At 39.7% G+C, this 22,074-nt stretch overlaps 1 protein-coding gene across 2 annotated transcripts in view; it reads right to left on the reverse strand.

Annotated features, from left to right (window-relative positions):
• Nucleotides 1-22,074, reverse strand: part of gdpd1 (glycerophosphodiester phosphodiesterase domain containing 1) — a 51,060-nt gene that overhangs the window by 3,303 nt on the left and 25,683 nt on the right. For both annotated transcript variants that reach the window (XM_018091286.2, NM_001017323.2), the window contains exons 2-9: nt 19,687-19,729; nt 16,790-16,925; nt 8,476-8,521; nt 6,316-6,437; nt 5,119-5,208; nt 3,592-3,725; nt 2,695-2,754; nt 1,210-1,261 (exon numbers count right to left, since the gene is read on the reverse strand). In XM_018091286.2, the coding sequence (XP_017946775.1) occupies nt 1,210-1,261; nt 2,695-2,754; nt 3,592-3,725; nt 5,119-5,208; nt 6,316-6,437; nt 8,476-8,521; nt 16,790-16,925; nt 19,687-19,729 (683 nt within the window). The remainder of the gene's footprint in view (nt 1-1,209; nt 1,262-2,694; nt 2,755-3,591; nt 3,726-5,118; nt 5,209-6,315; nt 6,438-8,475; nt 8,522-16,789; nt 16,926-19,686; nt 19,730-22,074) is intronic.

Genomic DNA, 22,074 nt, shown 5'->3' on the forward strand with positions numbered 1-22,074 from the left:
TCCAAAATTTGGTGCTACCATTTTTAAAGGGGTAGTAACACCAAAAAAAGTGTCTCAAAGTAATTAATATATAATGTACTGTTGCCCTGCACTGGTAAAACTGGTGTGTTTGCTTCAGAAACACTACTATAGTTTATATAAACAAGGTTGCGGTGTAGAAAATTGAAAAGGGAAAAAGGCACAGGTTACATAGCAGATCTGTTATCTGCTATGTAACCTGTGCCTTTTCTCCAGCTTGAATGGCTGCCCCCATGGCTACACAGCAGCTTTGTTTATATAAACTATAGGAGTGTTTCTAAAGAAAACACACAACTTTTAGCAGTGCAGGTCAACCGTATATTGAATTTGAATTACTTTAAAACATTTATTTTTTTTTGGTGTTACTGTTTCTTTAAATTAACTTTTAGTATGTTACAGAATAGTTAGTTCTTAGCAATTATTTTCAACTGGAACTTATTTTAATATATTTATCGTTTTTGAATTGCCTTCCAGCTGCCTTGCCTGCCCAAAAAATTTAGTTATTGTTACTTTTTATTACATATGTTTATAGTCAGGCCCTTTCCTATTGAGATTCCAGTGTCTAATTCAAACCACTGCCTGGTTGCTTGGGTAATTTAGACCCGAGCAACCAGATAGATGCTGAAAAGGTTAATTTTAAGGTTTACAATCCATTTAAATGTAGAGAAGCTATTGCACTGTATGCCATTTTATGGTTTTGGCAAAAACACATATCCGGTAATCACTTATTTCAAAACTTTTATCACGTGAGTGTACTAGAACTCTCTGCCTTGCTTGCTTGCAGTGTATAACTATATCTGGGAAGGCAAAAGCCATATGGATTATAAGAGACCAGTCAAATATACTCCTTCAAGTGGAAGCCAAACAAAAATATTTAGAATATACTTCAAATATTTTCAAATATTTCCCTCTGTGATGCTGTGATGTGTTTAACAGGTTTGTCTCTATTTGTTTACTACAAGGTACTGTTTTATTATTACAGAGAAAAAGGAAATCATTTTTAAAAATTTGAATAATTTGCTTATAATGGAGTCTATGGGAGATGGCCTTTCTGTAATTCGGAACTTTCTGGATAATGGGTTTCCGGATAAGGGGTCCGAACCTGTACCATGAAAATGACTAATGGTTCCTGTTGTATAGTGTCTGATTTATTCTCCATCTAAGTTTAGTGTGCAAACAAACATACTCTACCTGAATCCCTCGTGCTTTTAGGTGATCAAACAGAGCCTTTCTCATTATTAATCTGAAAAAGAAAACGTATATATATTATATCTTGTTCTTTGAGATGCACACCAAGCTCTGGCAGTGGTTAAACTACAACACAAGAAAAAATATAAATACTTAAAAAGTAAAATTAACATGGTTAAGTAGTAAAACGCCTCCAAAATGCCCCTGTGCCATTTATTAAAATGCCGGGACCCCCTGACCTCTCAAAACCCCAACAATGATCCACCTAAAGCCCACCCAACCTCCCTCAAGTCCCCCCATCTTGTGACACACAAAAATCTGTCACTGGAGTACCCCATGCCCCCCACTGAATCCAGTGTAATCATTGGTGGGATGTCACCAAGGTTCTAGTCTAGGGGACTATAGTATAGAATGTGTGGGATGATCTCTTACAGCATTGTTCGGGCTATCACATGCAGGGCCACCATCAGAAACTTTGGGACCCCATAAAAGTTACTTATATGCCTCCCCCATAACACAAGCACACAATAACAAATTTGATTAATGCACTAATTAAGAATCAGTTTATTAGGGGTCATTGGAATTTTCCCTAAGCGGAGTCTATATGTAAGTTACATAACTTTCTTTACCTAATTTGCGCTAGCATAGGGGCCCAGTGTTGTTGCTGCGGGGCCCAATAACCAGTCATTCCCCTGCTGTAAAGCTGATGTTACTATATAATAAGCGGTTCATATAAACCGTTACAATGAATAATTAATGTGCTAATAAATCAGTCACAGCAACAATTGGAAGCGCACGCCAGCACTGAATTTCTCAGTGATAACAAGGGAGCTTTGTTTAACATCCTAACAGGATGCCTTCAGCAACACTTAATTATAGGAATCATTGGATTCCCTGTTTATGACAATACAGGGGCACCAAAAAAACTGTAAGAACAGCAGCTTATTTGTATAAGAAACATATATTCCAATAGAAATAAAATATTTTTGCCCTGGAGCTCTTTTGCTTGATTAAAATGAGGGATGTACAATCTCTGGGGAAAAGTTATACCACACTAAAGACTGATAGGGGCTTTGTGTCCTGGTCAACTATGAGCAAATGCCCCTTTTGCCTATTTACTAAAATCGCCCTGCATCTAGGGCAGACAAAAAGGTCCTGGCCCAAAGTAAGCTCTTTGTCACCATGTTTTGTTTGTGCTACTCCAAGTGTGGCACAGCAAGGCTTTTCCTGGTGCTTTTACTTAGAATGGAGAATTAATTAATTAGGGACATCATTAGGGTAAAGCTGGTGGCCTATGGGTTAAATGTGGCCTTCCATACGACTTTAATATATACCCTACCCTACTGGAGTCTTTATTGTATTATAATCTGGCCCACAAACATTTGGCATAGTGAATAACCAGCCCACTACAGTGAAAAGTTAGACAGCACTGCGCTGGGATATCAGGGGAAGGTAATAAGAAGACCACGAAGAATCCATGCTACTTACGCATCTGCAAGCCACACCACAAACTTGTGACTCCGGCTCATTTTGGAGGGATCCTTAAGCCTGAAGGGAAAGAAGATTTTCAAATTAACACATGGGAAACGTTCAACATAGAAACTCCAAAGGCAAATGATTTGGTTAAAAATAATGCCTGCATGCTTTAGTTGGTTCAGATGGATGAACTATGAATATCATAATGGCTGTCCAAAAATAACTGCCTTCTAAATAAAGCATTTAAAATCATCCCTGAAAGTAATCCCAAGGGATGCTTTCTGGCATTGTGTTGCCATAGAGGTCTAATGGCAGGAAATGTGCCATAATTTTAAAGCTCTTGTGTTAAATACAAATCATAAATATGTCATAAATCATGAAAACATATGCATTGTACCCTGCTTGGGTTGGTTCAATAACATGCTTTATAAGATGTGCCATTATTAGCTGAAAAGCTTCATGGCCACAAACTCAAATACAATGCTCTCCAACCCTATAAGTATCCCCGATTAGCAGAAGCCACTATAATGGCAGCCACTAAATGTTTATGGACACCCTGCAGATAATTATACACTTGATTTAAACATTCAGTATAAAAGAGTGGAAGAATTTATTTCTATTGCACAAAGTTGCTTTACAAGCTGGCATGTTCAGAAAATATATGCCTAGTTTATCGTTTCAGCTGGGTATGAATGGCAGGATCTGGTCACTGGGCTGAACGACCGAATCAGTGAGGTCCAGGCAGATATATATTTGTCTCAATACTCTTACTGATAAGGGCTAATTTGGATGCAAATTACTGACTTGCAATATTGGCCCATTAGGCATCAGCATAAGAAGGTTTAGGGTGCAGGGATGGACTTTGTTCTGCAAACTTCCAACCCATATCTTCCTGTGGGTCTTACTTACTTCATGATGATAGAAGGCATTGGAATCTCCAGGAATTGTTCTCGAAGAGGAACAAAGGGCAAAAGACCAGTGTAAAATAAACCGACCAGGAGCAGGACCCGTTGAAAGCAGAAGAGCAGAGGGATGTCACAGTTCTAGAAATAAAACAATGTTTTAGATAGTTCTAGAAATGCACTTCTAGAAATAAATGTAAGTGACTCTATGCCTTGGGGCTTTATCCCTAAAATAATCCACTGAAAATTTTGCTCTGAGCAGTTTAATGAACCTAGCTGGCACGCGTATAAAAGAGCCAGAGTGTTTGTTCCAGCGTTACCCCATACAAGATCTCAAACACAAATCTGCAGGTTATTTCTGATGCTGTTCCATGGTCTACATACTGAAAATATGGTCCTTTTTTTTAATCTGATCTGAAAGTGCAAATGCAAATAATTATCTTGACAGCAGTTCTGTGTTGGCTGGCCCTCTGGGACTGACTGGCTAATAGCAATGGGGCAGATATGTATATGTGTTTAGCTTGCATACAGTAACATTTTTGTCCAGCAGGAGAGCCAGTAATGGACAAGCTTCAGGACAGCTTTTCTTACACAAAATGCATATTCTTGGGAATGCTCAAAGGGAAACAAAAGCAATTTACATAACAGTGGCCTCTGCAGAGGCCTTTCTTCCCCCTTGCTGACATGCACCACTAAATACTGACCCTCAGCGCCGGATTTCTAAACGACGCGCCCCGAGGCCGCCCCAATTCGGCGCCCCCACCCGCCGTGCGAGCGCGCATGCGCAAACCACCTCCTCCTTCCCTGCCGCCGCGCTAACGCGCATGCGCATGCGCCAAAGTTAAAACTCCCATACGGAGCAGTGGGGAGAGGTCCCCATTGCTCCGTATGGGAGCAAAATTTTAAAAATTTGCGTGCGGCGGGGCGGCATGCCGCCCCTATGTTTATGCCGCCCTAGGCCCGGGCCTTTGTGGCCTCGCCACAAATCCGGGCCTGCTGACCCTGTCTGCTGATGCTTAATGAAATGCAGAGTAGCACAGCTATATATATATACCTACATGGGGTACTTTTGGAGGGGGTGAACTTGATGGACTTTGGTCTTTTTTTTCCCCTTCTGTATAGGAAGGAGTCAGGCTAGGCTCGATCAATCGATCGTCGCATAGTGGATGCTTCCCCTGTAGAAATAAACAAAACCCAGTCAATTGATTCCAACTAAGATATAATTAATCCTTTATTGGATGCAAAACAATCCTCTAAGGGTTTAATTAACGTTTTAATTGCATTTTTAGTAGAACTTAAGGTATTGAGATCCAATTACGGAAAGTAATAAAGCATTCAAAATACTAAATGGTTTGCAGGATAGGGAACTTATTGGGACAGGGTAGAATAGTTTTTTGACTTTTTAGTGTTACTTTTCCTTTAAGCTGATATCAGTCCCAAAGTCTCAGTATCACTAACCTAATTTATTTGGTATAGAGTTTCCCAGTATATCTCTGCTGCTAAGCAGCCAGTATAAGGGTTTAAATGTACTCACCTCTCTATGGCACTTCTGCACAATGTCATAGTCTGCATTGCCCCATACAGTCAGATGTTCTCTTTTATATTCCCTCACCAGATCAGAGACCTAGGGGGATGCAACAACACATGTTACTAAGATTTCCTCCCACAGCTTTCTCTGAAAGGTTGCCTTACAATAAAGCACAATATGGGGCCTGCGCTGCACTTTGTACTCGTTTCCTAGCTAACAGAGAACAGAGAGAATGTACTTTATGCCTAACACAAGTACCCACAGTCTGTATTCCCTCCCTCGCACTCAGCAGTGGTAAGACGCCTGAACAAACATGAAAGTGAGGATTACATTTAAGAAAAAATATTCTGGAAAAAAAAACTGGAAAAACAGTTATATATAAAGCAGAGCATTTCTTGAAAGAAAGAATATCTGTTCCAAAAGTCTCTGCTGTTCAGCTCAGCAAGGGAACAAATCTGTGGCCCTGTGGGAAGAGAAATGTTCACTAAGCTGCACCAGATTTAGTAAGCAAATTCTCCTCACTGAAAGTAACAAACGTAAAGGAGAAGGAAAGGTACAATCACTCTGGGGTGCAAAATGTTAAGCTACCCCCAGTGATTGCAATAACTTACGTGATACCCCGGGCTGGTGCCCATGTTGGCAGAAGACTGCATCAGCCTTTGGCACTTAAATAAATTCATCACTTTTCAAAGCAGAGTGTTGCTTTTTCGTTCTATCGTATTATATTACCCAGGCAGAAGGTACAGCGTGCACCTGGGGCTACAAAGAGCACACCTCAGATAATTCCATCTGCAATCACTTATGTTATACCCTGGGCCAGTGCCCCAGTTGGCAGAAAACTGCACCGGCCTGGGTACAGCCTTTTACTCTACTGCACATGCGCATCTGGCACAAAGAAGCACAAAGGGATCGATCACACAGATGTACTGGTGCAGATGCACCGGCCGGGGTAGCAAGTGAGTGATTACAATCACTGGTGGGAGTCTAACATTTGGCACCCCCCAGTCATTGAACACCAAGCTAAACCCCAAGCCACCATGTTTCCCAGGCAATAATAAAGGAAGGAATGCATTCACATGGAACAGATATACAAAGGGATTTGCAGAAACTGAGACACAGCACATACAGCTGGTTGCAGTGGTACAACTTCACCAACCCAAAGGAAATGATTGCTCGGTTGCTACAATGACAAATACGGAGTACCTTTTTAACGAGAATGTTGTTATTGACTTTGATGTCTATGTTGATTGGTGTGTCTGGAAAGGCTTCAAACACATCTTTCAGCAGAGGTATGCTTTTGTCCTCTCCACCCCTACAGCAGCAATCTAGGAAAAAGATTTCCAGTAGTTATTATTAGGCTGATATTTAACCCCTTACAAGTACAATGTCAATCATGGGCTGATTTACATGTAAATTAACAGCTGCTTCCATGACATCACCTTGTGCATCTCAAATAGTGCAATACCAGTTGGAGGGGGAAATGTTTACATTACAACTTCATTATATTAAAAACCACACGTGACCCTTCACATCTGCCAACCGCTCGGCATGTAAAAGTATAGTCTCGGAGCACATTGCCTAAAGGTGGCCATACAAAGCCAGATTCATGTGTTTTGCAAGGTCGCCAATTGATTGGACGTAGCCCTGATTTGGCCACCAACAAGCTAAGCCAAATCAGGCAAATATGATCGCTGGCCCTATGGCCAACAATCGGATAATTCAGGGGGGCTTATACATAATCTGATCCATAATTTTTAAACCTGCCACACTAATATCTGGCTAATTTTCAGCCTGATATTGTTTGGGCAGGCCTGTTACTGGGCCCCAAACACGGGCCAATAAGTCGCCGACTCTTTCTGGAGAGACTAAGCTGCTTTTATTGGCGTGTGTATGGCCACCTTAAGCTCAGTTAAATTAAACAATTTGTGCCCATGCACAGAAACTGCCCCAGGAGTGTTATAGCAGGAAAACTAAACTGAAAACTGCTTATTAGCTTTCCTGCACCCGGACTAGGGCAAGAGTGGGATCGCTACTGCAGAGAACCCAACAGTACTTTGGGGTATGTAAGATTTATTGGAAGGAAAAAAAGACAAGATTATGTGATATAATGCTTGGAGCCTTATGAGTCAAGAAATCTAAATGTCCATCCTTTTTCTCAATCCATCATATCAACTAAATGTAGTGATCAGCACCATGACATGGCAATAAGTTAGTAATGAGTTACAGTAAAAAAGATATATTAATGCAGCACTGAACCTAATAAATACATCTGCCAGAGGAGTTTATCTGTCCATCTTTTCTGCTCACTATATTTTATTCTGTTAATATGATTTTCAGTCTGAGGCTGGTCTGCATATAGAACTTGTTTATAGACCCGCTGTACACTTGCCACTCATACAGCAGCCCTGTACATATGTTTAACCATATAAAACCTCTCTTGGATCCTTTACAGTCTCAGCAGCTGCCATCACATTTTTTGCTGTTGTGTGCATAATAAAGTGCATTTAATTTAAAAACAAACATTCCCAAAAAACTGTGTAAATGCAAAAAACAGTAACAGTGTGACTGAAAATAGGATTTTTAAATCTGTTATAAACCAGTAAATTGGATTTTTAGCAGATTAACAATAAAATGCAAAACAAAGCTTATTGTTTGTGACTACAGGTATGGAACCTGTTATTCAGAATGCTTGTGACCTGGGGTTTTCCAGATAATAATCTGGATCTCCATACCTTAAGGGGCATATTTATTATAGTGTGTAAGCCAAATATCACCAGTGATGTTGCCCATAGCAACCAATTAGCAATTAAAATTAATGGTCACCTATAAGTTAGAAAACAAAAGGAAAGATCTGATCACCATCACCAGCGATGTTGGCTTACACACTATAATAAATATGACTAAGTCTGCTAAAAAGTAAATAAACCCAATAGAATTATTTTGCCTCAAATAAGGATTAGTTATACCTTAGCTGGGATCAAGTACAAACTACTGTTTTATTATTACAGAGAAAAAAGTATTTTAAAAATTAGAATTATTGAAGATGGTCTTCCCATAATTCAGAACTTTCTGGATAGTTGGTTTCCGAATAAGAGATCCCATACCTGTACCATTTTCTCTGTTGTTACTACTACCACCTACAGCTGGCAGCCAGGCCTCTTTGTTTTCTTGGAAGTTGTTCTTTGACAGCAACTGAATGGTATCAAAATACTTTTAAAAGGATCCTCTTATATTTCAACATCAAAAATATAGGTTGGCTTTTAATTAAAGGATGTATTAAATAGAGTCCAATAAGGAATAAGTATCTTAACAGCTGAGCAGAGAATTACTGGCCCCTGCAACCAAATAACACAAGTCTATTACCTTTCTCAAAGGTGACGTCCAGTTGGCAAAGGTAGGGAGGCAGGTCCTGCAAAGAAAAAGATATTATAGATATTATATTTTTGAAAACATGCAATTTTCAGCTCATGAGAGTACATGGAATCTAATCCAAATCAAGTTGCATTTTTTCCTACTAAGCATCTTATTCTCCTAGGGGCAGTGGGTGAAAGAACTATAACTGGAAAACAATAACAACAAGAAAAATAATAGTCTCAATGCTATGGGCATGTCAGAATGTTTATGTGCACATCTTTATATTATAAATTCCAGACCATTAGTTATTTACTCAGCCACATGGGCCGCCTGGTGTAGAGAATCAGGCAGTTATTTGATATTGGTGCATGTGATAGCCCACAAGTAACTTGAGAGGATAATATTGGGAACCTACGAACTTATAAATTTAGAAAAGAATGAACAAAAACACATTTATGTGAACCACATAGAACAAGATATTGCGACTAGATTTACTTCAAGTAAATCAAGTAGATGTTACTGTTCCTTTAAACAGTGGCCAAATTATCATGAAAAGTACAGACTTTTCATGATAATTTGGCCCCTGTGTAACAGGAGTCTGTGGATAATACAGTATTTTATTTGGCAGAGAAAGCAGCATGACACACATATAGTTAAATAGAAATAAAATATATAAAAGGTGTTTCTGTGCAGATTTACCAAATCCCACACAAAATGTCATACCTCCCAACATTTGAAAACTGCAAAAGAGGGACAAAAAGAAACGCAGCGCATAGCGTGACAAATTTTTTTACCACGCCCATTTTGCAGCCACGCCCCCTAAATTCCACTCCCATTTTACAAAATTTGGCAGGTTATTTAAAGTTTGAACACATTTCTGGGGGTTTTGGGGCCTTGTTTTATGTGTTATTACAGTTTTGCTGAAAAAGGTGAAATTGTCCTTTAAGCTGTGAGACCTGTAGGTGTAGTGCAGGTGTAGTTTTCTGGGCTCTCTGCCAAAAGCTACTTCATTTATTAAGTTTGAGAAACATTGTATCTTTTTTAGCTTTCAGTGTAGGTTCAGTGCAGGAGATCAAAGAGAAATGAGGGACTTTTTAGAAAGAATCTGGGACTGCGGACTGAGCTGTTAAAATCGGGACTGTCCCATGAAAATTGGGACAGTTGGGAGGTATAAAATGTTGATCATATCTAGAGAAATAATGATACTGCAAAACCTATTTCAAAAAAGGTATACAATCATTTTAAAGGATGGGCAATTGTCATTCACAGTTAAAAAGACTAAGGTTTATGTATTACATGACAATTAATTTTAAATGGCTGAGTCTCTAGCGTATTATTACAATATCTCTTGGCCAAGAACCTGCTGTTCATACTGCAACATGACAGCAAAATCTTGCTTTCTGGCTGAATGTTCCAGGTCTTGATACTGCCATCTTTAATACTGTTCTTTAGCAAACAGCCTTTCCTGGCCCTCAACTTAGATTCAACATCACTTACCACCCAACCACCAGACTCACTGCCATTTTAATTCCTGACATTTGAATCCTTAACAAAGAATGCCTTTTTTTTCAGAACACATAATTCTGCACATGGATTTCTCAACCAGAAATATCTAAAACAGAAGGACTTCAGATGCAGAGCCAGATTCTACTTGGTATTCTCTACAACATCCTGTCTCCCAGGGACATAACTTTAGAGGGAGCAAACCCCGTGACTCCTGGAGTGCCCAGACGGTATAGGGGGCCCACTGGGACACTGACAGATAGACAATTTTAATATATATATGCATTAAAATGTCTTAAAACTAATGTTATGGGTACCCTATAATGATTTTGCTGTGGGGCTCTGGTAACTTATAGAACACCACTTCTCTTGTGATGCAAGTGAGTGGGCGAGAGTTCCCATACAATAAATAGGAACTGATGTTCTTCAGAGAGAGGTCAACATAAATATACTTTGTGGCAATGCCTGGTTTCCAGTGTTAAAACAAGCTAATATCCTCCTAACTGAAATAAGTAAGAAACCCATGTTCTGTAGCACAACATGCTAGATGTTACACATTAGCTCAAAAAGACCTATATACACCCTTGTCTAAAAGATAATGGCAGGCTCACCACCCCCATCTGCAGCACCAGCACATGACTTTCATTCTTCCCACATTACAAGAACCAAACCCTGAGCCAAGGCTGCCCAAGCTGAGGCCTGTGGGCTCAATGTGGCCCTTAAAAGAATTTTTGGGCCCCAAGTTGACCATGAACTTCTTTTTATGACAGCACGATAATTTAAATGTACTCTATGGACTAACTGGCCTGCTACACAGCACATGGTATACAGCAAAAAATGTATTGAAACAATAAATATTCTTAAAAACCTGTATTTCAAGTGCTTAACCTGTGAAATCCTTTGAGCTAGGTTCTCTCATATTGTTTCTTTCTGTGACACATGTTTATAAAATAATTCTGTAATCCCTGGGTAACTTTATGCTTATCAACAGATATACGGTAACTAAAATGTGGAATTGAAACAAAGATGGGGGGGAAAATGGTATTAACCCAGAAGAATGAGAGATTCGGCATGGTTTGGAAACACAGAGATCTGGATACAAACACAAGTTCAGGCAAAGCACAGGGTGTTAAAGACAATCAAAACAGTACAGAAACAGCAGTAGCATAGAACTGTGGCAGCCAATTTTTTAAAATTATCCTGTCTTTATTTTATATCTATAGCCCAATTGTACAGAATTTTGTGAATCTGTTGTAGACCAAAAGGGCAGGATTGTGCAGCTGTTGTAGAATTGGTATACTAAGGTGCAGTTACATGTATTTGTGGATACATGGTGGAGCAGCACAATAAATAAAGCACCACTCCTGCATTTTCCCTCACCCCTCTCTTCATTATGCCCTACATCGATCGCTATTTTCCTGACCTAACTGGTAAAATGCCTGCCGGGGCCAAATTTACTGGCAATGCAACATTCTAAATTCAGCCCCGGACCCACCCCCCTAAAAGGGTAGTTCACCTTAAATTAACTTTTAATGATGATGTGGACATGGATATTCTGAGACAATTTGAAATTGGTCTTTATTTTTGATGGTTTTTCAGTTATTGAGCTTTTTGTGCAGCAGCTTTTGTATTTTAGCAGCTATCTGGTTGCTAGGGTGGTTTAAACGAAAGATGGGAATATGAATAGTAGAGTTCCTGCATAGAAAGACAAGTAATAAAATGTAACAATAATAAAAAAATTGTAGCCTTACAGAGCCATAATTTATGTCTGCTGGGGTCAGTGACCCCCATTTGAAAGCTGGAAAGAGGCCAGTAACTTTCTTTTAAAAAGGTGCTAACTGCGTGACAAATGTACAGGGCTTAGCCCTGCAGGTTATAAATATATCAATCAAGGCAATCCCAAAGCCTGCTTTTCAAGTGAAACCTGAACCAGAATATATTTAAAAGTGTTACTGTTTCCGTCTAATAAAAGAAACTGCTAAGTACTATAAGAAATCAGAAATCAACACAAAAAATAGCAGAGAAAGTAGAAGAGTAGATTTAACAGAGAGCACTGCTGGCCTATGGTCCTTTAGAATCACAAAATAAAAACTAAAAGGAATTCCTGCTATGTAAAGCACAATGTTCCATACCAAACAAGATCAAACACGTACAACTGTATGAAAGGTCTTTTGCAATGAAATGACCTCTAAAGCCAGTCAGGATAATCCAGTACAATTATATTGCTCCAGAACTCCCCAAGCAGAAAAATGCATTACTTTAAATCACTGCAAAAAATAATTGTAGTCAGCTAAAATATTCTGTTATTCTGCTCTACGTTGACTCTACAGTGCTTAGGAAGCTGAAAGAGATGGATGATTTAATCTATGAGTGTAGAGTGTAAAGGTTGGTATTGTTTTCTCTGGAAAAAAGGTGCTTACAAGGTGGTGTGATTAGTGCAAGGGGACAGAATTAGTGTTTTCTACCATGTCACATCATTAAAGGAATACTACTGTCTTGGGAAAACATGTTATTTATAAATCAATCAGGTAATAGTGCTTCTCCAATAAAATCCAGCTATGAAATAATTTTCTTTTTATAAACTTCAGTCACACTTTACTGCTGCGCTGCAACTTGGAGTTATATTACCCCCCTCCCTTACCCCCAACCCCAGCAGCCAATCAGCAGAACAATGGGAAGGTAGAGACACGCAGAGATACTAGTAGCAGCTACATGTCGTGACTACTAGAATAGACAATGCTGATCATTTACTGATAATTGGCCCTTTGTGTGTTTTTACAGAGGCAATTCTCAGTATTGTCTATGGCAGGGTATTTTCTAGCGTTTAGTAGCCGTGACAAGTAGCTGCTACTAAGTAGCTCCATGTGTTTTCTCCCTACAAGTGATAGATATCAGAATAGCACTCAATAGTAAAAAATACAAGTCCAGCTCATGACTGCTTTGGTTTTATTGAGCAGGAGAAACAATAGCTTGCTTGAATAGATTTGATTAGAGCTTATCACTGAAAAATCCCCCCACTTTCTATTCCTTCCTATGGGATTTTTAGAATCACATTTATCAAATGGTGAACTCAATTATTTTTCCATTGATAAATACGCTTCTAAAAATCCTGTAAGAATGAATAGAAAGTGGGCAAATTATTCTGTGGTGAGCCCTAATCTCACATTTTGGTCAGAATGACTAGCCATCTGCCCAGACATCTATCCTTTTGCTCAACTTTTCTAACACCTACTCTTTCCTCAATGTCCTTCTATTCTTGTAAACTCACTAACTAGTAACCCCTTTAAGCACCCCCCAATACCACATGTATCTGAAGTGGCATGCATGGTACAGATTTTCATGATGACCAGTTACAGGTAATCTTCCAATCACTGGCCTTCTTAGCCAACCCATTCCTGAAACACGCAATCAAATAAAACAAAAATAATAAAAAAAATGTATCACTGATCAACGGTTACAATACAGGATGAATTAATCACATTGTGCGATGACATTTTTTATGGCAAAAACAAATAATCAGTACAAATGACCTAAAATTCAATAAAAGTGGTAGATTCAAGCTATCTATCCTTTTGGCCCCTCGCTGTTTGGGGTCTTATATTCTGGAGAATACATAAGGAAATTTGGCACTGGTAAAAGCACTTAAACTAGGACTTTAAAGTATATAATTGAGCTTTAGATTTGTGGTATAAACACATATATATTATTGTAAATCAAAAAGATTTAGAACAGGACACAGGCACAGAACAACTTTAATTGTAGGATGATTTTATATATCAAGACCAAAGGTCATTCTATTTGCTTGGAGCTTAGAATGTTTGCACAGAACAAGGAATCCACCTGTTGTCTCCTGTCACAAGTATTCATAGTGCAAGGCTAAGAAAGTCACAAATAGTCTCGGAAACTCTAACTACATAAATAGCATTTAGGCCACTGTGCTAATATGGATGATCTGTATTAACAGAAAGATACAATTTTGAGCTGTTGGGCTGAGACAGTGAGACAGTGAAGCCTTTCCTAAAGATGGACAGACACAGTTATGCTAAAACAAGGATGATGATTGTATTGAATTTTGTATTGAAATATGTTCCCCCATGTCCTCACAAACTCCTCAAAATTTATAAGCTATTATTTAATACTCTGTGTTGTACAGTAATACTCTGTATTAATGTATACCTCAAATAAAGCTGTCTGGCGGGATGGCAGACGCGGCGGGGCGATTTCGGGAAATCGCCGAAAAAGCCTCGCGAGTCTTTTTCGGCGATTTGCGCGAAATCGCGCCGCCGCGTCTGCCATCCCGCCGGCGACTTACATGTTCGCCGGTGGGATGGCAGGGGGAAGGCAACTCTGGGAGATTAGTCGCCCGCGAGCAGGGAGTTTTGCCGCGGGCGACTAATCTCCCCGTGTACCAGAGCCCTAACTGTTGCTTGTTGCTTAGGGCATTTTGTTTCATTTAGACCTGCTTTAAGGTGGCCACACACGTGGCGATTTTCGATCTTTCGTGCGACCATCGGTCACACAAAAGATTGTTCCAATCGGCCACTAACGTTCAGGGCTGAAACGGAAGATAAGGAGGTAGAAACAATAGGATTTCTACCTCATTCTGCCGATTCAGCCCTGAAGGCAGATTTTGCTCAGGTGCCTTCTATGGCGCCCGATCAAAATCTTTTAACCTGGCCGATCGGCGAGTCGACCGATATGAGCAGCCTCCTGCAATATCGGTCGCCTTGCCGACGTGCCATATACGCACCAAATACCGTACGAAACGAGGTTTTGGATGATATTATCGGTGCGTGTATGGTCAGCTTTACTGGCAGTTCCTGGCCTTTAAAGGCTAAAAACACACTAATCAATATTAGCCTAAGGCAATGTAAACATGGAGTAATTTTTTTAAAGCGTGGCACAGTTCTGTATGCTGCAGGCATGGCATAACATGAGTTTGTACCCTACAACAGAGATCAATGAAAATTGCAGCAGGACCAGTGTTTATTGGCTCAATGAAAATTGGAGCACAACCAGTGTTGTGGGTCCTGTGGGGACATACATACTGGCAAACATGTTATCTCTTAGCTCAGGTGTTGTTTTATGATCACATAAAACTGGACCCTATGTCAGAGCTTCCAAACACAATCCTGAAAATCTGTGTGTACATGGCCCTGAGTTGTACCTGTACAATATAATACTCTTCTGACGCTTGGCTTCTAGCGAGAAAGTTCAGTTATATATAGATATTACAATAGGGATACATTATTCCCTTTTTAAATGGTGCTTTTCTGACATCAGAATGCCCAATGTGCTCACCCTCATCGGCCCTTATCAATCTCTGTGTGCCTTCACAGCACTGCCTTTCAACTCTGCAATGGAAGCATCAACAACAAACCTAAAATTGTTTTATTTTGAAGGAAGCATAGAGCATGTCTTATTTTAGGAAAAATAAAGGCTGAATCTGAATGCTGTACATTACATTGAAGTAGTGGCTTTTTGCCTTCCCTGGTAACTTTCTTAGCTCGCTTTTTTGTAGCAGCGCCCCTGCAATCTGCTACTGTACTGGTATCACAGTAATGGCTTTTGGCAGCTGTATTTGCCCTAATTTATTGTTCTGATAATGCTTACTAGTACCTAAATTTTGAAGGTTAATGTATCAGTAGACAATAGAGTGTTATGTGAATTACCTCTTGCACTAATTGCTGGACCATTAAAACAGCTTATTAACAGCTTGGGGAAAATTAACATTAAAAATGTAGAAAATGAATGACATCAGACTACTTGTAAACCTCATTTTCAAGGTTGGGCTGTGCTTTAAAGAAATACCACAGTAAAACCAACAATTATACATTTAACTTTAATTAACGAGAGGTATCACCCATTAATGACATCCTATGTCAGGGTCTGCAATTCTAGATTCTACTAAGCTTTTTAACAGTTTTCTAATATAAATGTATTATTATTAGTATTGCTTTTAAGACCAGGTTTCCATTCATTTTAGCACAGTACAAGTCACTTTTACATAGCTCCCCCTTTCTATGACTGCTTTAATTACATGCTGTAAGGCTCACAATAAAAGAGATTGTTCCTGGGGTTTTATATACTAACCCAAAAATACCACAATCCAAAGTTTGAAGATCTATGGCTTCAAATTTGCCTCTGTATTTCCCTATCTTTCAGTTATATCAATAAAAAGGTGTGGCAGCTTTTCGCCATCCCTTGGAAAGTGCCTCTTGGGACAACGTTCCTTCTTTGTCTTGATGCAGCAGTGCCCCAGTGGCCTGTACATTCCTGCCTGATGTTACATTATTACTGTAGGATTCTTGGTTTTCATTATTCGAATTTGCTTTTCATCAGTTACTATAAGGACATATTTGGTTCCTTATACGATTTATAGGATGAACTGCAAATAAGAATAGTATTAAGAAAAGTATGGCCCCACTGATCCCTTAGAACAGGGATCCCCAACCTTTTATACCCGTGAGCCACATTCAAACAGAAAAGGATTTGGAGAGCAACACAAGCAAGAAAAAAGGTGGCAATGAGAGCTATAATTGGCTATTTGGTAGCCCCTATGTGGACTGGCAGCCTATAGAAGGCTCTGTCTGGCAATTACACTGGGTTTTATGCAACCAAAACTTGCCTCCAAGCCAGGAATTCAAAAATAAGCACCTGTTTTAAGTCCCTGGGAGCAAAATCCAAGGGGTTGGTAAGCAACGTGTCGCTCACAAACCACTGGTTGGGCATCATTGCCTTAGAACAATGGTAACGTGTGAGAGAAGGCTAGAGAATGTCCATACTGCAGAACTATCAAGGGAAAAAAAGTTTAACTTACACAGTAGTTCAGATCTGGTATGTTGAGATTGACACCAGTTGACCTCTTTAGGTTCCCATCATGTGACACCACAACCTGTTCATCTTTTGTAAGGTGGCAGTCTAGCTCCAGCATATCCGTCCCAAGGCTAACTGCACTGCAAGGCATAAAAAAAGAAATGGTGGCAATGGTTCCACATACATTTTTAGAACACAATTTAGCTTACAGATTCATTGCTTGAGTGCCCTCTGGATGGCAATCCAATGGCACCCCAAATGGGAGGGATTTAATTTAAGTAAAAAAGAAACTTAAGGTACAATGTACACAGTTCAAAAATAAGAGCAAATTAACACTTTGTTTTGTACCCAGAATGCAGTTTTTACCCAGAAAACTTATATAACTGAGGTGCCTGACTAGTAACAAATTAGGGGGCTCACTGGCTAATTGCATGCAAGCTGCTTTAACCTTTTGCTGCATTGTGGGTGTGAACTGTGTCCATCGTCATCATCATGCAATGGAAATACAAGTTGAATATGTAGGCGCAGCAAAGAGACCCTGCAAGTAACATCTTGTTAATCCCAGGGGTCCCGCACATCTATGCGTCTTGCATCTCATGCAGCAAAGCCGGCAGATCCAGAATTTTAGCACCAGTCAAAAATATAATTAGCAATAGTAGACTTTTGTTAATAGCGTTTTAATGCACACAATTTGTGCACCATTGTGTGCTTTCTACCTTATATTAATTAATGGGAGAACAGCTCTTTCTCCGGGTTGCTAGACTGTCAATTGTCAGGCAGCATCTCCAATAAGATTCTGCTCTGCATATTGCTCTCTTCCTCCCTGAAGATTTTAGAGCTGTACAAACAGCCACAGAGGGCAGGTGCAGTTTCCCTATAGCCTGACACAGCCTTCTGTTCCCCCAAGTTTCTATAGACAGGCCCGGATTTGTGGTGAGGCCACAAAGGCCCGGGCCTAGGGCGGCAAATATTTTAGGAGTGGCAGGGGAATTTAGGGGTGGGGGAAGGCGGCGAATAGGGCCGGCCTCGGGGGGCCCGGCTTAGAAATCCATCGCTGTCTACAGATCATGTCCAGTCAGGTCCTGAATCACTTGCTTACTTTCCTCTGGAAAACCTTTTCCCAAGGTAATTGAGAACATAAGTACTGTGTCATTTTGTTGTTAGGACTGGCTAAATAGTAACTTGTGGGCTTAGAAATCTCTGCTGGGAAGGAGGGTGCAATACATAAAGTAGTTTGTTATCATACCTCTCAACAGTCCTGATTTTCGCAGGACAGTCCTGATGTTAACACCTCAGCCCACAGTCCCACATTTTTACTGAAAACTCCCTCATTTCCCTTTGATCTCCTGTGCTTAATGCTAAAAATGATACAATGTTTCTCAAATTTAATTAAATAAGTAGGCTTTTTGGCAACACTGCACTTAGATACAATTGTAACTAATAAGCTAAACAGGTCTCCTGGGGGAACTGAGACTTGCAGCCTAAAAGGCAATTTCACAGTTTTAAATGAAAAGTGTAATAAAACAAGACCCCCAAACCCCCAGAAATGGGTTTAAATAATTTTGTAAAATGGGAGTGGTATTTATGGGGTGGCTGCAAGAATGGGCGTGTTTCAGAAAATGCTGCCGTGCTACTCACAACATTTCTTTTTGTCCCTCTTTACATTTTTTAAATGTTGGGAGGTATGTGTTATGAGGTGCCACCCCCATATTGAACTAGTAATGGGACAGCAGCCCTAAAAGAGCACTAAAAGTAAGTGTTAGCAGTACAAAACTGATGCCTTTTTGAAAGCTAAAAGAGAAGCTAAATGTTAGAAGACCAAAAGAGAAGGAGGGTGTAAAGAAATTTGGACTGGGAATAGATAGACCATTGTGGATATAATTGTTATGGATTCTTTTTGTGAGTTTCAGCATTGCAAGACCAGTGTGAGGCTACACCATATTACTGGTAAGGCTAATGTTACTATAGAAATGCATTATAATTATCTAAATTCAAATAGTTTTATTAGGGTCCAGCTATGCCTAACCAGAGCAGTGTGGAACACACTTTGTTCTTGCTCATACACTGGTGCTACCCCACAGCATGCTGGGAAATAAAGCATATATGGCAAATTTTTATGGACATTCACGTAGCCCTGCATTTCTAAATGTGTCCTGTCAAGAAGGACAGACCCTTTGATTGCCATGGAATTTTAGACTTGGGCAGTTGTTCCATATTGCTACCTGCATAAGCCTCTGCCCATGGCAACTTATATAATATTAAATAGTTTTACTGTTTCTTGAAGGGAAATCAAAATGTATTTGCAATACACAAAGCCTAAATACTTGGAATACTTTATGGAATTTGTCTGAGTGATGTGAAGGCTAAAAGAAAAGAATGAATGAAAGAATTAGAAATAAGCGACCAAAACGTTCTTGGTACAGGCAGTCAAAGAATGTGATTTTAGCTTAGAAACCCACAAAGCCGATTAAACTGGGGCACTGGACCCTTAATGCAAAATGTCATATTAAGGGAAAGGCAACAGGAATCATTTATAAAAGGTGCTAGTGAGACGTTTGTGGGGGTTATTGTGGATAACACACTTCTTGCATGTCATTGTAACCTAAAAGAGGCTTGGGGCACAATTAAGGTTGTCGCTATGTTAAAATACTATAGGGCTCATAGGCAGTAACCAATAGCATCAAGCAGTGATTAGCTTTTTCCAATGGTCAAGGAAAAATTTTCAGTAGCGCTAGGACCAGATTTACCCAATATTGATAGATGAGCCCTGATGTCTGCTTAGGTAACACTACAATGCAAGGTAAGCTAGAAACACCTAAAAAGAAATAAGGGAAAATGTATTGCCTTCCTTAGGCTGTACATACAAAATATATCATGCTTTCAAATAAATATTGTACTCACTGCCGGAAAGCTGCCATTGTATTTTCCAAGTTTTCTCCTGCACCTGAAGATGGAGACACAGAGAATATGGCATTTATAAGTACTTATTCAGTTAAAGAACAGTTCAGTTATGGGACCTGTTATCCAAATAATCAGGATCTGGGTTTTCCTGTAATTTGGATTACCATACATTAAGTTTACTAAAACATAATTTAAACACTAAATAAACCCAATATGATTGTTTTTGCTAAGAGTTATATCTAAGCTGGGATCAAGTACAAGTTTCTGTTTTATTATTTCAGAGAGGAAATAATTTTTAGAAACGTGAATTACTTAGTCTATGGAGTCTATGGAAGATAGTCTTCCCAAAATTCAGAGCTTTCTGAATAATAGATTTCTAGATAATGGGCCCCATACCTGTACAATCATGGCAACAATATTAAAAGGCATATAAAATGCAGTAGGATATTCATTTTCGATTTAATAACACTTAATCCAAGCCTATAGGATTACTTTTATGCAAGCAATTGATACGCAAAATCAATCCCATTTAAACATTACAGAGTTAGGGCTCTGGTGCAGGACTGTGTACTTTTTTGCTGGTTACATTAATGTTCACTCATATTAGTTTGATCACATCTATCCAGTGATGACTCTTGTCCAGTAGGGGGCGTTCCTGCTTGATCATAATGTTCTTACCGACTACAGCTTTCCCAGTGTGTGATAATAAAGACAGAAAACTAAATGGGGGTGGTATGATCATTATTGTCTGAAAAGAGTTGGTGCTCCCATACAAAACTATAATAATAATACAAAAAAGTGGCTTAGCAAGTGAACATGTGTAAAAGAGGCACAGTGCTGCTGCAACTGCAGGCAATACTGTGCATACCTACAGTGGGAACATCCCAGCACTTTTATATTATGGCAATTCATCACTAAGCTCAGTGCCACTCCTGCCCACACCCCTGCACTCCCAGCTCTGCCCAACGCTGTGTATTTTCTGAGGAATTTTAGGTGCAATTTCAATGAAAAAGGGCAGCAATTAATACGGAAGATGCTGTAAATGAGCACACTCCTCAAATAGTTGGGCCCTTAAAAAAAAAAAAAACTATACCTCCAGACTGAATATTTATAAAACAGATATTTTATTTTTAACTGATCTATTAAATAATCCTGCCAAGCTTTATAGATATCAGTAAATATTCCTTAAGACCGATTTGCCAGCTTATCTACCAGAGTATGGGCACCAACAATGTGCATCTCAGACTGTCACCTGACCTAAAATCGAGCAGATCGTGATAGGGCAGCTTGGATTTTTACATCGGATCACGGTCCACATCGGCTCGTTCATGCGGTCCCCAAATTGAGGTGCCAATGCCTGCATATCACCCACTGGTAGATCAACAAGCGAGCAGATCTTAAAGAGTATGGCCACCTTAGGGCCGTGACAAATCACAGCCCGCAACAAATCTCCCTTGTCGCAGGTGGCTAATCTCCCCGATATGCCATCCCACCGGCTAGAATGTAAATTGCCGGTGGGACGGCATATGCGTGCAGCGATTTGCCTTGAGAGGAATGCCATACCACCGGCGATTTACATTCTAGCCGGTGGGATGGCATATTGGGGAGATTAGTGGCCCGCGACAAGGGAGATTAGTCTCGTGGCGACTAATCTCCCCATCTGCCATGGCCCTTAAGTTGTAAGAAAGATTGCTTGTCCACTCTGCTAATGTCTAAATTGTCAGATATGCAGGTAAAAACAAAGTAATGTCCTATCTGATAATTCAGCATTAATGTTTATGATGTTCAGGCAACTTCAAAGGCACCCGATGAAATATTTCAGTCCTGCCTGTTTGAGGAGACTACCAATATCAGTCGCCTCATCTCCCACCCTACACACACCAAAAGTTTTGTCTGATAATATTGTTGCATGTATGGCCACCCTTGAAAATTAAATGACAATTTCCTATTTAGGATTACCCAATGGCACATACTGCTAAAAAAGGATATTTTTATGAAAATTGTTTATTTAGATGAAACAGAGTTTTACATACGAGCTGTTTTATGCCTTATTTTTTATAGAGACATACATTTTTGCGGTTATAATTTTCCTTTAAAGATATCAATGATTTGACCTGGGGCCCCCTTGTGATTGCTCATGGTGAGTGTGGAAAAGCACCTTTGGCCAGGCTCATCTGATAAAAGTTGGACCCCAATTCCCTAAATTACAATTCACAGCTGCTTTGCTTAGTAAGGCCTTTTACATATGAGTGTTTTGCCCTGCGTTCCCCTGAGGTGGAGCTCTCCTACTCCCTGTGCAACGGCAGGAGGATGAAGGGCCAAACACTCATGTTCGCAAGCCCTAATGTGAGAAATGGCAAGGAGAGTACAGGCAGCACTGCAGTTTTC

This window comes from Xenopus tropicalis, chromosome 2 (genome assembly GCF_000004195.4).
Source record: "Xenopus tropicalis strain Nigerian chromosome 2, UCB_Xtro_10.0, whole genome shotgun sequence".
Lineage (NCBI taxonomy): Eukaryota > Metazoa > Chordata > Amphibia > Anura > Pipidae > Xenopus > Xenopus tropicalis.